The sequence below is a fragment of the Rhinopithecus bieti genome, unplaced genomic scaffold (genome assembly GCF_001698545.2).
Source record: "Rhinopithecus bieti isolate Rb0 unplaced genomic scaffold, ASM169854v2 scaffold_12155, whole genome shotgun sequence".
Classification (NCBI taxonomy): domain Eukaryota; kingdom Metazoa; phylum Chordata; class Mammalia; order Primates; family Cercopithecidae; genus Rhinopithecus; species Rhinopithecus bieti.
The window spans coordinates 2,773,166-2,785,035 of record NW_016807423.1 but is presented as its reverse complement, the minus strand read 5'-3'; the positions used below and the strand labels follow the sequence as shown (position 1 = coordinate 2,785,035).

The 11,870-nt window shown below is 48.7% G+C and overlaps 1 protein-coding gene across 12 annotated transcripts in view; it reads right to left on the bottom strand.

Moving 5' to 3' along the window:
* Positions 1-11,870, bottom strand: part of ERI3 (ERI1 exoribonuclease family member 3) — a 136,212-nt gene continuing 124,342 nt past the window's right edge. For 11 of the 12 annotated variants that reach the window (XM_017881848.1, XM_017881846.1, XM_017881853.1 and 8 more), the window contains one exon: positions 1-441. In XM_017881848.1, the coding sequence (XP_017737337.1) occupies positions 359-441 (83 nt within the window). In that variant the 3' untranslated portion in view covers positions 1-358. The remainder of the gene's footprint in view (positions 442-11,870) is intronic. The other variant, XR_001887293.1, reaches the window with a different exon arrangement.

Here is an 11,870-nt window from a genome sequence, read left to right as displayed (position 1 = left end):
CTATGGATGGGAGGGGGCACAGGGGGGGCTTGCTGGCCCCACAGAAGCCTGTGTACCAGGGAGGAGGCGGTGAGTGCCTGGGTTCCCCTAGCCCAGGCCCGCAATGGGAGGGGCTAATACTGGGCTGAGATTGAGGGGTGGGGATGGGGGGCACAAAGTGTCTGCTCCAGAAGGGCCAAGTGGCCAAGCCCTTGCAAGGGCACAAGCCCACGCCAAGGGCACAAGCCCACAGGGCAGCTGGGGGACACTCTGGATGCAGAGCTATGCCACTCTCCCTCTTCCCCTCTGGTGAGGGAGAGGAGGATTCTGGGCTGGGCCAAACAGCTACCCTGTCCTGCCCCATCCTGTCCTCGGCCAATCAGAATGGCTTCGATGTCTGCTTGAAGATGAAGCCTCGATAGGCGAGTGTCTTCATGATGTTGGCAATGTTCTTGCAGTCGTCTAAAAAGGAGAGAAGACATTTAGATCGGCCCCAGATCCTTCCCCTCCATGCCCACAGGTGCTCTTACAAGGGCGGGGGTGGGAAGCAGGGTCAGATTCAGGAGCCACAGGCTTTAGAGAAGGTGGTCCCATCCCCGGGTGACAGCACCCCTGGCTTCAGGTTGGGCTGGGTGATGCTGGGCCAGCAGGAAGCCTGGTCTTGATGCTTCTCAGTTCCATAATTCATGCTGGAAATTGGCCGGCATGTCCCGCCCCAGCCCCAGCGGTGATGTATGGGCACCGTCGCAGTAAGAAAAAGGCAGAGTAAATGTGTAATTTCTCCCTTGACGGCCCCCGGCCGCTGGGCGATCCTTCTTGTTGCCGCCGCGTGGGGACGGCCCGTCCGCCACACTCCGTCTTCCCGCCACCCGCCTTGATGTCTCCATTTCATTACTGGGCGGCCATTCATCACACCCACGGCCAGGGTGACTTTGCCGGGACTTTCGTGTGTGTGGAAGATGTGACCCAGGCCATAATCACTAGTGACAAGGCACAAGGCTCGGCACTGCTGGCCCAGGGCCCTGGGAAACACACCTGCCCTGTGTCCTGGGCTTGTGTGCTCAAACAGCAACTTGCTTGGGCACCTGTTCCAGTGCAGCTCTGACAGGATGGGGAGGGTCCAGATTTGTGGTCCTCCTCATAGCCTTGGCCATCAGCCCTCTACCAGACACTCCTGTATATGTTGGCAGAAGCCCTGCCTCTGTCCTAGTAGGCTCAAAGTGGGTGCTAGTCCCTTTTTGGGCCCTGTTTCTGCCCATACGTTGTGGAATATGTCTGCCTGTATTAGACTATCACAAACAATTTATCCAGTATTGGATGCTTTCAACAGTTCTAGAACCCTGGAGGCTGCAGGATCAGGCCTCTGGGGCCTCAGTATCATGGACATGGGCCAGGATTTGTTTCACCACTGCCACCACCAGCAGGAAGTGCACCTGCCCAGAGCTTATTCCACTAGAGGAAGCCTAGGAGAGAAGCAGCCTGAGTGCCTTGAGTTTTTCTATTCAGCTGCCCACGCAGCCACCAACTCATTATCCCCTCACCTGCCTCTTCTCCCATCTCCCTTAGATGCTCCTGGGCCATAACCAGGGCCTCAGCCACCACCAGCCTTCATAGGATCGATGCTGTGATTGTAGAAATATTGTACATCAATGTCATAATCAAGTGTTGGGGGTAATAAGGTCAAGGTGGGGTCAGGAATTCTCTGCCTGTCAAGGCCCACCTTTGCCAGGACCTTAGCCTAGGAAGGGGACCCTCCAGCACTAGACAAGGGCAGTAGGAGGCGCAGTCTCTGGTCGGCCCACACCCTGCATCACTAGCCAGATCCTAGCTCTGCGGAGCCTGCTTTGGGCAGGCAAGTCAGACAGGGTTCTGTCTTGCAGAGCTCAGTGTGGAGGTACCTGCAGTGGATGTGGGCATGGAGAGGTGACACCTTCCCCCAGGGACTCAGGAAGCCGTATGGGCTGGTCTGAGGCAGAACAGTAGGAAGACAGATGGGTGGGTAGTGGCGGCCATGGCAACTCCAGACGTGACCCATCCCCGTGGTTTATGGGCCGGACACGCACCCCGCTCAGCTGAGGCCCCATCATTTGTCTCTCTTAGTGTGTGCGCCTGTGCTGTGGGGGTAGAGGGTGGAGGAGGGAGGGGCTGTGCTAGGCAGTTGACAGGAAGGGGCCTAAGAGGGGGAGGGGTTAGGATGGGGCCCATGAGCTGTGGTGGTGCCAGTAGAGGGACTATGATAGGGTGATTTTCTTCCCAAATAAGTCTGGCCCTATCAGGGCACCTCCAATCCTTCCTGTCTCCTGTACCCTAGGGACCATGGCCGCTGTGCATATTAAGAATAAGTCCCCTCGTTATCTGCAATTACCCAGCGGCCACACACCTCATTTCTTCCAGCAGAAAAGAAAATTAGTTTTCTATTGACTTCATCTGGCTCCTCCCTCATTGCTGGACAGATCATTCAATTTGCTTCCCCTGGCCCAAGTGAATGTCCCAGCCCCAACCCCCAGGCCACCAGCCATCCAGTGGGCAAGCACTGATCTCCCACCTGTGCCTGGCCCTGTGCTGGGAGAGGGTCCCCATGTCCCAATCTCTGTCCTTGACCTCTTCCCCACTCTACACACTGGATGACTTCATCTAAATCGTGAGTTTAGGCTACCCCCTGAAGATCGCCGTCTCCAGCCTGGACAGCTCCTGGGCTCCACACCACATATTCCTGAACATCTCTTTCTAGATAAACCCTAAACATCCAATCATGAGCTAATTTTCTCTCCAAGCTGCTGCTTACCCCTCAACCTGCTATGTTCTCCGTCCCAGTGAATGGCACCATAATCCACCCAAAATGCCCAAAGAAGAAATCTGAGAGTCATGTTGCCACTTTGCCCTCTCCCTCACTCTCCAAATCTAATCAAGTATGAACTTCTGCAGATTTTCTCTTCTTATTCTCTGCCTAATCATCTTGTATTACAACAGCTGTCCTCTTTCTCCCTCAAATTCATTCTCTTACAGCCAAAGTGATTTTTCTTACATAAATCTGATCATGTTCTTCCTTAAAGCCATTCAATGGCTCTCCTTGCCCTCAGTTTAAAGTCTACACTCTGTAATGTGTCTTAAAGACTCCACAAAAATTGATCCCTGCTATTTCTGGTCTCTGCCATGCTCAACCCTCAATCCCTGGACTCTAAAGGACCCCCACTCACTGTTTTCTGAAAATGACAAAGTGGGTTTTGGAGACAGAAAGACATGTTTCCAATCTAAACTTCACCCACTGGCTGCATAACACGCAGCAAGGGCTTAGCGTCTCTAATACTTAGGTTCCTCTACTAGGGTGATAATGGCCTTGCTGTTATTGTGAGGACTGAACAAGGTGTTGCACCCGTATCTTTGCACATGCTGTTCTTTATGCTTGGAATACCTCCTCTTTCTGACGAAAAGGCAAGGAAGCTAGTTTTCTGGAGGACCTAGTGGTGAGAAAGTGTATACAACTGATAGCACAGATGCCTGATAGGGGCCGGCAGACTTGGTGAAACCAAATTGGCATTCACTCCAAATTCTGACTTCAGATCCTGTTTACTGGGTATTTCTGGAGTCTAACTTGTTGCAGTTGGCCCACTACAATAAAGAGAGACCAGGGAAAGGAAGAAATTTGCTCCAGTTCACCTAGCGTCAGTGGAATGACAGCCATGGACTTCCAGCTCCAGGGTCTTTTCCAGCCCTTGAAGCCTGATAATTTTTTTTTTTTTTTTTTTTTTTTTTAAGTCTATGGCCCTACTAGAAAGTGAGGAAGCTTGGCAGAAGCACTAGAGACAGATCTGGGGCTTTTAATAGGCCAAAAATTCAGAGAGAGCGAGCAGCAGGGTGAGTCTGGTGGCAACATAGTCTCTTGGAAAGTTTTCTGCTTGAAGCTCTGGGGGCCACCTGGGTTACCAGGCTTGCCTTCCAGCACCTCTCATTGAGCTATGGAGGCCAGCAAGAAGCTGCTGTAGGGTGGGAGTGGGGTGGCAGGGAGCACAGCCTTGCACCCACAATAGAGGCCTCCAAGAGTAGGTCTACCTCACCTTCAAATTCTAGAAGGCTAACCTTTGGTTTTGTTTCATTTTGTTTTGTTTTGAGACAGTCTCGCTCTGTCACCCAGGCTGGAGTGCAGTGGCGTGACCTCAGCTCACTGCAACTTCTGCCTCCAATTCTTGTACCTCGGCCTCCCAAAGGGCTGGGATTATAGGCGTGAGCACCTTCCTGGCCAGGCTAACCTGTTTTTATGTTTCTGCAGGATCATCAATTTGTGACAAGATGACCCTTTCCTCTTTTTTGGGGCATTAATATTCTCAGTGTTGGAAATATTTTTATATTGCCAGGACCATAATGTGAGGAGTGCAGCTGCATAAATCCCTGAGAGAAGATTAGTGGGGCTAGCACCTAACAAGGAAGGATAAGCTTGTTGGCTGGGCCCAAGGACAGTCAAATGTCTGCCTGACAAAGAATCTGCACACAGAAGAGTTGTTCAGATCACTTAGGACACCCAGAAAGAGCTCACAAAGGGCAAACAACCTGAGGCTGATATTCTCCATTAGTGGTACTTACCTGGGAACTGAGTGACAGTGGACAGGAAGCAGGGCCTGGGCTAGGGAGACCCTCAGGAGGAAGGGGACCCAAGAAATGAGAAGTCCATTCATTCATGTACTCATTCATTCAGCAAACATGCACTGACACCTTCTGTATGTTCAGTGATCTTGTACCGTAATGCTTCTGAGGGATATGCAAGACTCTGTAGCTCCCTGCCCTCAAGGAACTCAAAGATAGCCCTGTCAGGTGTGCAGTGCTATGAGAAAAGGATGCATGGAAAAGTAATCTAGTTCTGTTTGAGGATTAGGAAAAGACTCCAGAGTTGTTAAGCAGAGGTCTTAGGGGATGGGGGAGGGAGCTAGCCCACCCAGTTAGGGTTGGGGTGAGGAAGGTGTTCTCAGCATAGGCACATTTATGGAGGTGAAATGTGGAGTGTCCAAAAAAAATTAAGTTTATCAGATGGGTGGGGGGGATGAAGAATCAGAAGGGAGTGTCAGATGAAGCTGGTGGTCAGTGACTGACTAAAGGGAATCCTGAAGAACCCAAATGCTAAACTAAGGAGCTTAAGATGTTAATATTCTGAGAATGATGGACATTAACATGTTTAAGGAGGGGAATGACAGTACCAGATCTGTGTTTCAGAATTATCATCCTAGATGTGAGGACAGGATTAGAAGGATTAACCCTGAAGGCAGACAGATCAATTAGCAGATTGTACTGTGGTCCAGACCAGAAATAATGGCCCAGAACTAGGCCAGTGGCAGTGGAAATGGAGAAGATCTATTGAAGATGTGGGGGAAGTGGATGGAGGTAAGAGAATTTTTAGGAAACAGAATGAGCAAGCCTTAATGGGGGGATTAGGGTGGCAGAGGGAGAGCATCTAGGATCTCAGTGCCACTCACTGAGATAAGGCATACCAGGGAAGATGCAAATTTGGGGCAGTGATGAACTTAGCTTTGGATAAGTCATATTCCTATGGGACATCTAAATTTGTCAGGCATTTCTTTACGGTTTCTAGGCTAATGTCTTCTCTATCTCAGCATTATTAAACACACACACACACACAACTATCCTATGTTTTCTTCTAATACTTTCAGTTTTTTTATATTAACTTTTTAATCTGTCTGGAATTTATTTTTGTGTGTGGTAAGAAATAAAAACTCTTAACTTTTTTCCCCTGATAGCCAATTGTCCTACCACCACTGACTGAACTGTCTACACTTTCCCCATCCTTTTGAAATGACACCTCTATCATATATACAATTCCCATACATGTGTCTGTTGGAGGCAGGAGAGAATGTATGTGAAATGATCAAAGAAGCCAATCAAACTAGGGGAACAGGAGGGACAGTAGGGTGGCAAGCTGCTGATCTTATGGGACTAAGAGGCAGTGTGGCCTAAAGGAGCATGCAGACACATCCTGAGGTCTGCTGGAGTCTCCACAGGCCTCCTGCCTGCGGAATGCTTAGCTTGGTAACGCACTTTATTAGTGATCTTCAGGACATGGTGAGGAATGGGGCGAGAGTCCATGGAACAGGGACCAGCAGAGATAGGGTAGGGTAGTTGGGAGGGGGTATGGAAAACAGTGCAAGGAGTAGGAACCATGCATGGTAAGGGTGACACAGCAGGATCCCTGGGTGTGTCCACATTCTAGAACCTCAACTATTGCCACATCTGTCTGTCTAGACATCCTGGCAGCAGTAATGGCCTAGGTCTGCTTGACACAGGACTGCCAGATTAAATGTAGCCCCAGCTCCATACAGGACATAATTATTTTTTTAATACTAAAAATTATTTATCTGAAATTCAAATTTAGTGTCCTGTATTATTTGTAACCCTGTATTATCTGGCAACTCTGTGATGGGGACCCAACAGCTGGGTGCAGTTTAAGGTTTAGCATCAAATGTTAGCTTAGAAGGAAGACGGAGGCCAAGACAGTGAGTTTAGGACTGACACAGCAGACAGCCCCAGTATATCCTGCTTCTGGGTTTGAATCCAAACTCCACCACTCAGTAACCATGTGAACTTGAGCAAGTTCCTGAATTCTATTTAACTTCTCTTTGTTTTGGTTTCTTCTTCTCTAAAATGGGAATAATAATAATTATAGCAATAACTTCCCTCAAAGTGTTGTTTTTTTTTTTTTGAGATGGAGTCTGGCTCTGTCGCCCAGGCTGGAGTGCAGTGGCCGGATCTCAGCTCACTGCAAGCTCCGCCTCCCAGGTTCACGCCATTCTCCTGCCTCAGCCTCCCAAGTAGCTGGGACTACAGGCGCCCGCCACCTCGCCCGGCTAATTTTTTGTATTTTTAGTAGAGACGGGGTTTCACCATGTTGGTGAGGATGGTCTCGATCTCCTGACCTCGTGATCCGCCCGTCTCGGCCTCCCAAAGTGCTGGGATTACAGGCGTGAGCCACCGCACCCGGCCCTCAAAGTGTTGTTAAAAGATGAAATGAGTTATTTGTGAAGTGCTTAAAACAGTAGCTCGGTTAGTTATTATTTTTGTAATTCCAATAACATCTAAAAATAATGTTATTCCAACAATAATATCCTGATATCCCCACCCCCCCTTGTCTCAGACATGGCCTACACAGTCCCGAGCCCCCATTCACGACCACCTTGGCCCACCTGACACACTTCCTAGACACACTCCCTTCTCCCCACAGCCATGGCTCCCATAGCTTCCCCCCTTCCCCCAGACAGGGTCCTTATAGCCTCCACTCCAAAGTGACCCCTTTCAGCCCCTCCCCTCAGCCCCCTCCACCCCACCGAGGTGCCTGGAGGTGCCACAGGCTGATGGTGAAGGATGACAATGGTTCCACAATAAGGGGAAAAGGCAATTTCATCTTGATTAGCAGGCGATTTCTCTCACCGTAATAAGCGCGCTCCAAATAATTAGCGTGTTTTACGTAATAATGAAATTACAGAAATGCAGTCCACTTATTCAAACAACTCACCATTACCATATTTTTAAATATTAGACTTAATTAGAGTTTATCACTTCAGAGAAGTATGCGGACCGAAGATGTTTTTAAAAAAATCCTCATAAAGTGTTTATTAAGCGCTGGTAAAGCTGGGATAATGATGTGTTTGGAAATTAAGGCAATCAAACACTTACCGCCGCTCCTGGAGGCCAGGCATGGAAATGAGGCCATTACACGCCCATTACCCGCCAGCTCACAGCCACTTGGGGGCAGTGGGGTTGGGGGGGGGATGTGCCTGGCCGGGAGGGCACGGTGCCCGGAAACCCCTTTGCTAGCATCCCAGAACTGCCTGACCAGTAAGCACAGCATCAAACCCCTTATGTCACTTACAGTGCATTTGGCCACCAGGAACTCAACTCAGATTTGGCCAAGGGACAGGATTGGTCCCAAATGCCAAAGATGATACCCAAAACCAACCCTTATCCAGACTCCCAGGCTTGGCAGGACATGTCAGCTTCATTTAAACCCCAATACAGAATGAGGACAGAAACCACACTGGGTAGGCCAGGGAGGTCCACATGAAGAGGTGGAGGGAGGATCCCACCTGCTGGCTCCAGCCCTGCAGAGGAAGCTACAGGCCCAGACCAGGTGACCACTCCCAAGTCTCGGCCACACAGGAGGAGGTAGCTGGAGTAATGGGAAGAAACTGAGGAATTGTGCTGTGAGCCAAAGAGGCAGAAGAGTCAGGCGCCAGGCTCAAGACAGACATGGGGCCAGAACCTGGATCAGGGAAAGCAGGCAAGAACGGTGGCAGGGAGAGTGGCTGGTGGCTCCGGGCCCCATTTATCCCGGTGAATAACTAATTCTAGAATTTATAGTGCTGGGTTTTTGTTCTGTGGCCATTTATATCTGCGAGGGAAGGAAATGAAGAGGCAGCACGGACGCCACATCTTTCTGTGTTATTGCTTGTCTGCCATTTGCAAATCATTATTAATTGTGGGCCCTGGTGGCAGGCTGGGTGGGGGCCGGGCTGGGCACATCCACATAGCTCTTCATCAAGGACCCCAGCCGCTGCCCCAGAGAGCCAATTACCCCGCCCTGATTGGGATCAGATAAAGAGGGAATTTTTACAAATTAGGGAATAAATAGAATTTCCACACAGGGCGCGGGCAGGACCTGAGAGGCTATAATGAAAAACCATCCGTCACCATCAGTGCGGCCTGGGCACGCAGCCCCGGCACTCCCTCCCTGTGGGCTCGCCCTAATGCTCAGGGGCCTGGGCGTACAGGTCTAAGGACACCCCCAACCCTTCCAAGGCCTGGAAGCGGGAGCGAAGTTCTCAGGGGGTGCATACACCCTTTGGGCTGAAAATGCTTGGGCCCTAGCTCTGGCCTGGCCCTAATGCTGCCTCTTCCTTTCCCTACCTCTCCCTTCCTCAGGCTCTTGGGAAGGAGGAGACTGAGGCAGTCCTGAGAAAGACCAGAGTTGGGGCCCATAGGGCAAAGACCACATCCATGTCCCCACAGCCATGGCAACCCTAGGGCAGAGCCCCAGCCCCATGGACCACTCACTCAACTCCCATTAGCGCTCCTCCCCTTGGATCATTAAATATGTATATCTTATTACACGCCTTGTTAGAGTATCGAGCTCTATTGACTGATGATAAATCCTGAGCTTCATCCTGGCCATAAATTTATCGGGAGATGATGAAGACTCAATAATCTAGTCAGGCAGATAATATCATCGGGCCTTAAAAAAGATCATTACATTATATGTCAGAATTAAAAGTGAAATACGCCGTAGTAACAGGGTGGCTGCTCTGGCCATTACAGAGGATGCCCACCTCCCCCACCTCAATCCCAGCCAAGGCCCCATCCAGGTAGAGGGGCCAGGAAGCCTCACCTTCCTCCTGGTCTGGGATGCCCCAACTAGAAGTGCCAAGTTATAGCCAGATCACCTACGGCCAAGTAAAGGGAACCCACACAGGGAGGGGTTGGCTACTGAGAACAGCTGAGCTGATCTGCCATACCTGGCAGCCTCATCAGTCTTCTGGGCCCTGTAGTGGTTCCAACAGGAACATGTCAGGGCCTTACCCTCTTCCAGAATGGCCTGAACTACCAGGACAGATTCCTTGTAAAATGAGGATACTGAGATACAGAGAGGTTATGCCATTTGCCTGTGCTGCCCCAGGTAGCTGGAAAGTACCAGGACCTGTGACCCGGCTCCAGACCCATGTACCAGCAGACTATCTGGAGACTTTCTTGTGAGCACGTGCTATCAATCCAGACCACGGCCACCTCCCTCCCAAGAGACCTGTCTGCCATAACCTCAGTATCCTGACCTTTTGAGAAATCTTGTTGCCAGCCTCTTCATTCTTTGACTTTAGTACTAATGGCCTTCTCCATTGTATCTAATTTCCACCCATTTTCACAGTAACACACTCAACCTTTTAAACATCCTACTACTCTTCCTTTGAAATATTAAATCCAAATATCCCTGGTTTCTGACAATAACAAGGTTATTATCCAAGTGCTTGGAGACCAGGAGTGTTTTGAATTTTGGATTTTTTTCAGATTGTGCAATATTTGCATATACATGCGATATCTTGGGGATGGGGACCCAAGTATAAACACAGAATTCATTTATGTTTCTTCTGTACTTTATGCACATACCCCGAAGGTAATTTTATATAATCGTTTATATAATTTTGTGCATAAAACAAAGTTTTGATGGTGACCCATCACATGAGGTCAGGTGTGGAATTTTCCACTTATGGTGTCATGCTGGCAGTCAAAAAGTTTCGAATTCTGGAGCATTCTGGATTTGGGATTTTCAGATTAGTGATGCCTAACCTGTCTGTATGCTTTTTTTTTTTTCACTCACTGAAACCTTAAAATTTATACCCTTACTCTCTCCATATGTATTGTCTCTCCTGTATTCACATTTTTCCTTGCCCACTTCTTTTTCTTTGAATTAGAATGTTACTCTGTCACCCAGGCAGGAGTGCAGTGGCTTGGTCATAGCTCACTGCAGTCTTGGCCTCCTGGGGTCAAGCAGTCCTCCTGCATCAGCCTCCCGGGCAGCTGGAACAAGTATGCTACCATGCCTGGCTAATTTTTTTTTTTTTTTTTTTTTGGTAGATATGGAGTCTTCCTATGTTACCAAGGCTGGTTCCACCTTCCCCAGCCTCCCAAAGTGCTGGGATTATAGACATGAGCCATTGGGCCTGGCCCTTGTTCACTTGTGATGATGTTCCCAAGAGCGACCACCTTCTGCCCTGTTGGCAGAGCCCACTACTTCAAGTAATCAGAATTAATCCTCTGTGGTCTGAGTCATTTTTGGTGACCCGTTCTCCCTTGCCAGTCATTGACATAGGGATGGGCATGTGTTCTGGCTACTGAGACGTGAGGGTAAGTTTGCTGAAAGGCCTTCAAGGAAAATTTCTTCTCTCTTATGAAAACAAGCATGAGGGAAAAATAGTCCTTTATAGTCTGCTGGATGTTTTTGGACCTGCACATAATGTCTGGGACTGCAGACTCCCTTGAGGGGAGTTAGCCTATGAAGACCATGCTGAAGATGAAAGAAAAATGGAAACAAATCTGGGTCCCTGATAACATTGCTGAGATGCTGAATTAACCAATCTTAGGATCACCTTACTGCCGAGTTTCTTTTGTGAGATAATAAATCCCCTTATTGTTTAAGATATTTAAAATTGGGGTTTCTTTTTCTTGCAGCTGAAAGTATACTAACTGATACAGAATGTAAAGGCAGGAAGGAGAATGACATAAGGAATGGACCTTACAACATAGAACTCACTGAATAAAGGAGGCAGGCCGAAGGACAAAGAGGACGCTGCTATTTCAGGCTGGGAAGTTGGTAACCCTTTTTTTCTTTTGCTCTCTTGAAATATTTGATCAAATTGTTTCTAGCTGTATCTCAGGACACAAGCTATGTTAGGAAAAAGGCTAAAAGAATCAAGTTTAGACTAAAACCCCAGTGAAAACAGAGAGGGAAGAAATATAGCTTTACTAAGAAAGGCATTCTATGAGTATGGCTTGCAATATAAGTTGACTAAACGCCCCTCAGTTCCACAAAGTCATCAGACTCTTTAGACTTCTTTCTTTCTGCCCTGCCATTCTCGGCATGTGGTTTCCAATCCTCATACTATTTCATAGTCCAAAACAGCTGCTGGAGCTCCAACCATCAAATCCACATTCCAGGAAAAAGAAAGGGGGAAAGTGGGAAAAGGCAAGAATAGCGTATTTCCCAGCTGAGTTGTTTCCCTTTAAGTATCATCCCTGGAAGTCCCAGACAACACACTTCCTTTTGTTTCACCAGCCAGAGCTCAGAGACATGGCTGTACCTAGCTGTGTGGAAAACTAAAAAAGTAGTCTTTTTTTTTTTTTTTTTT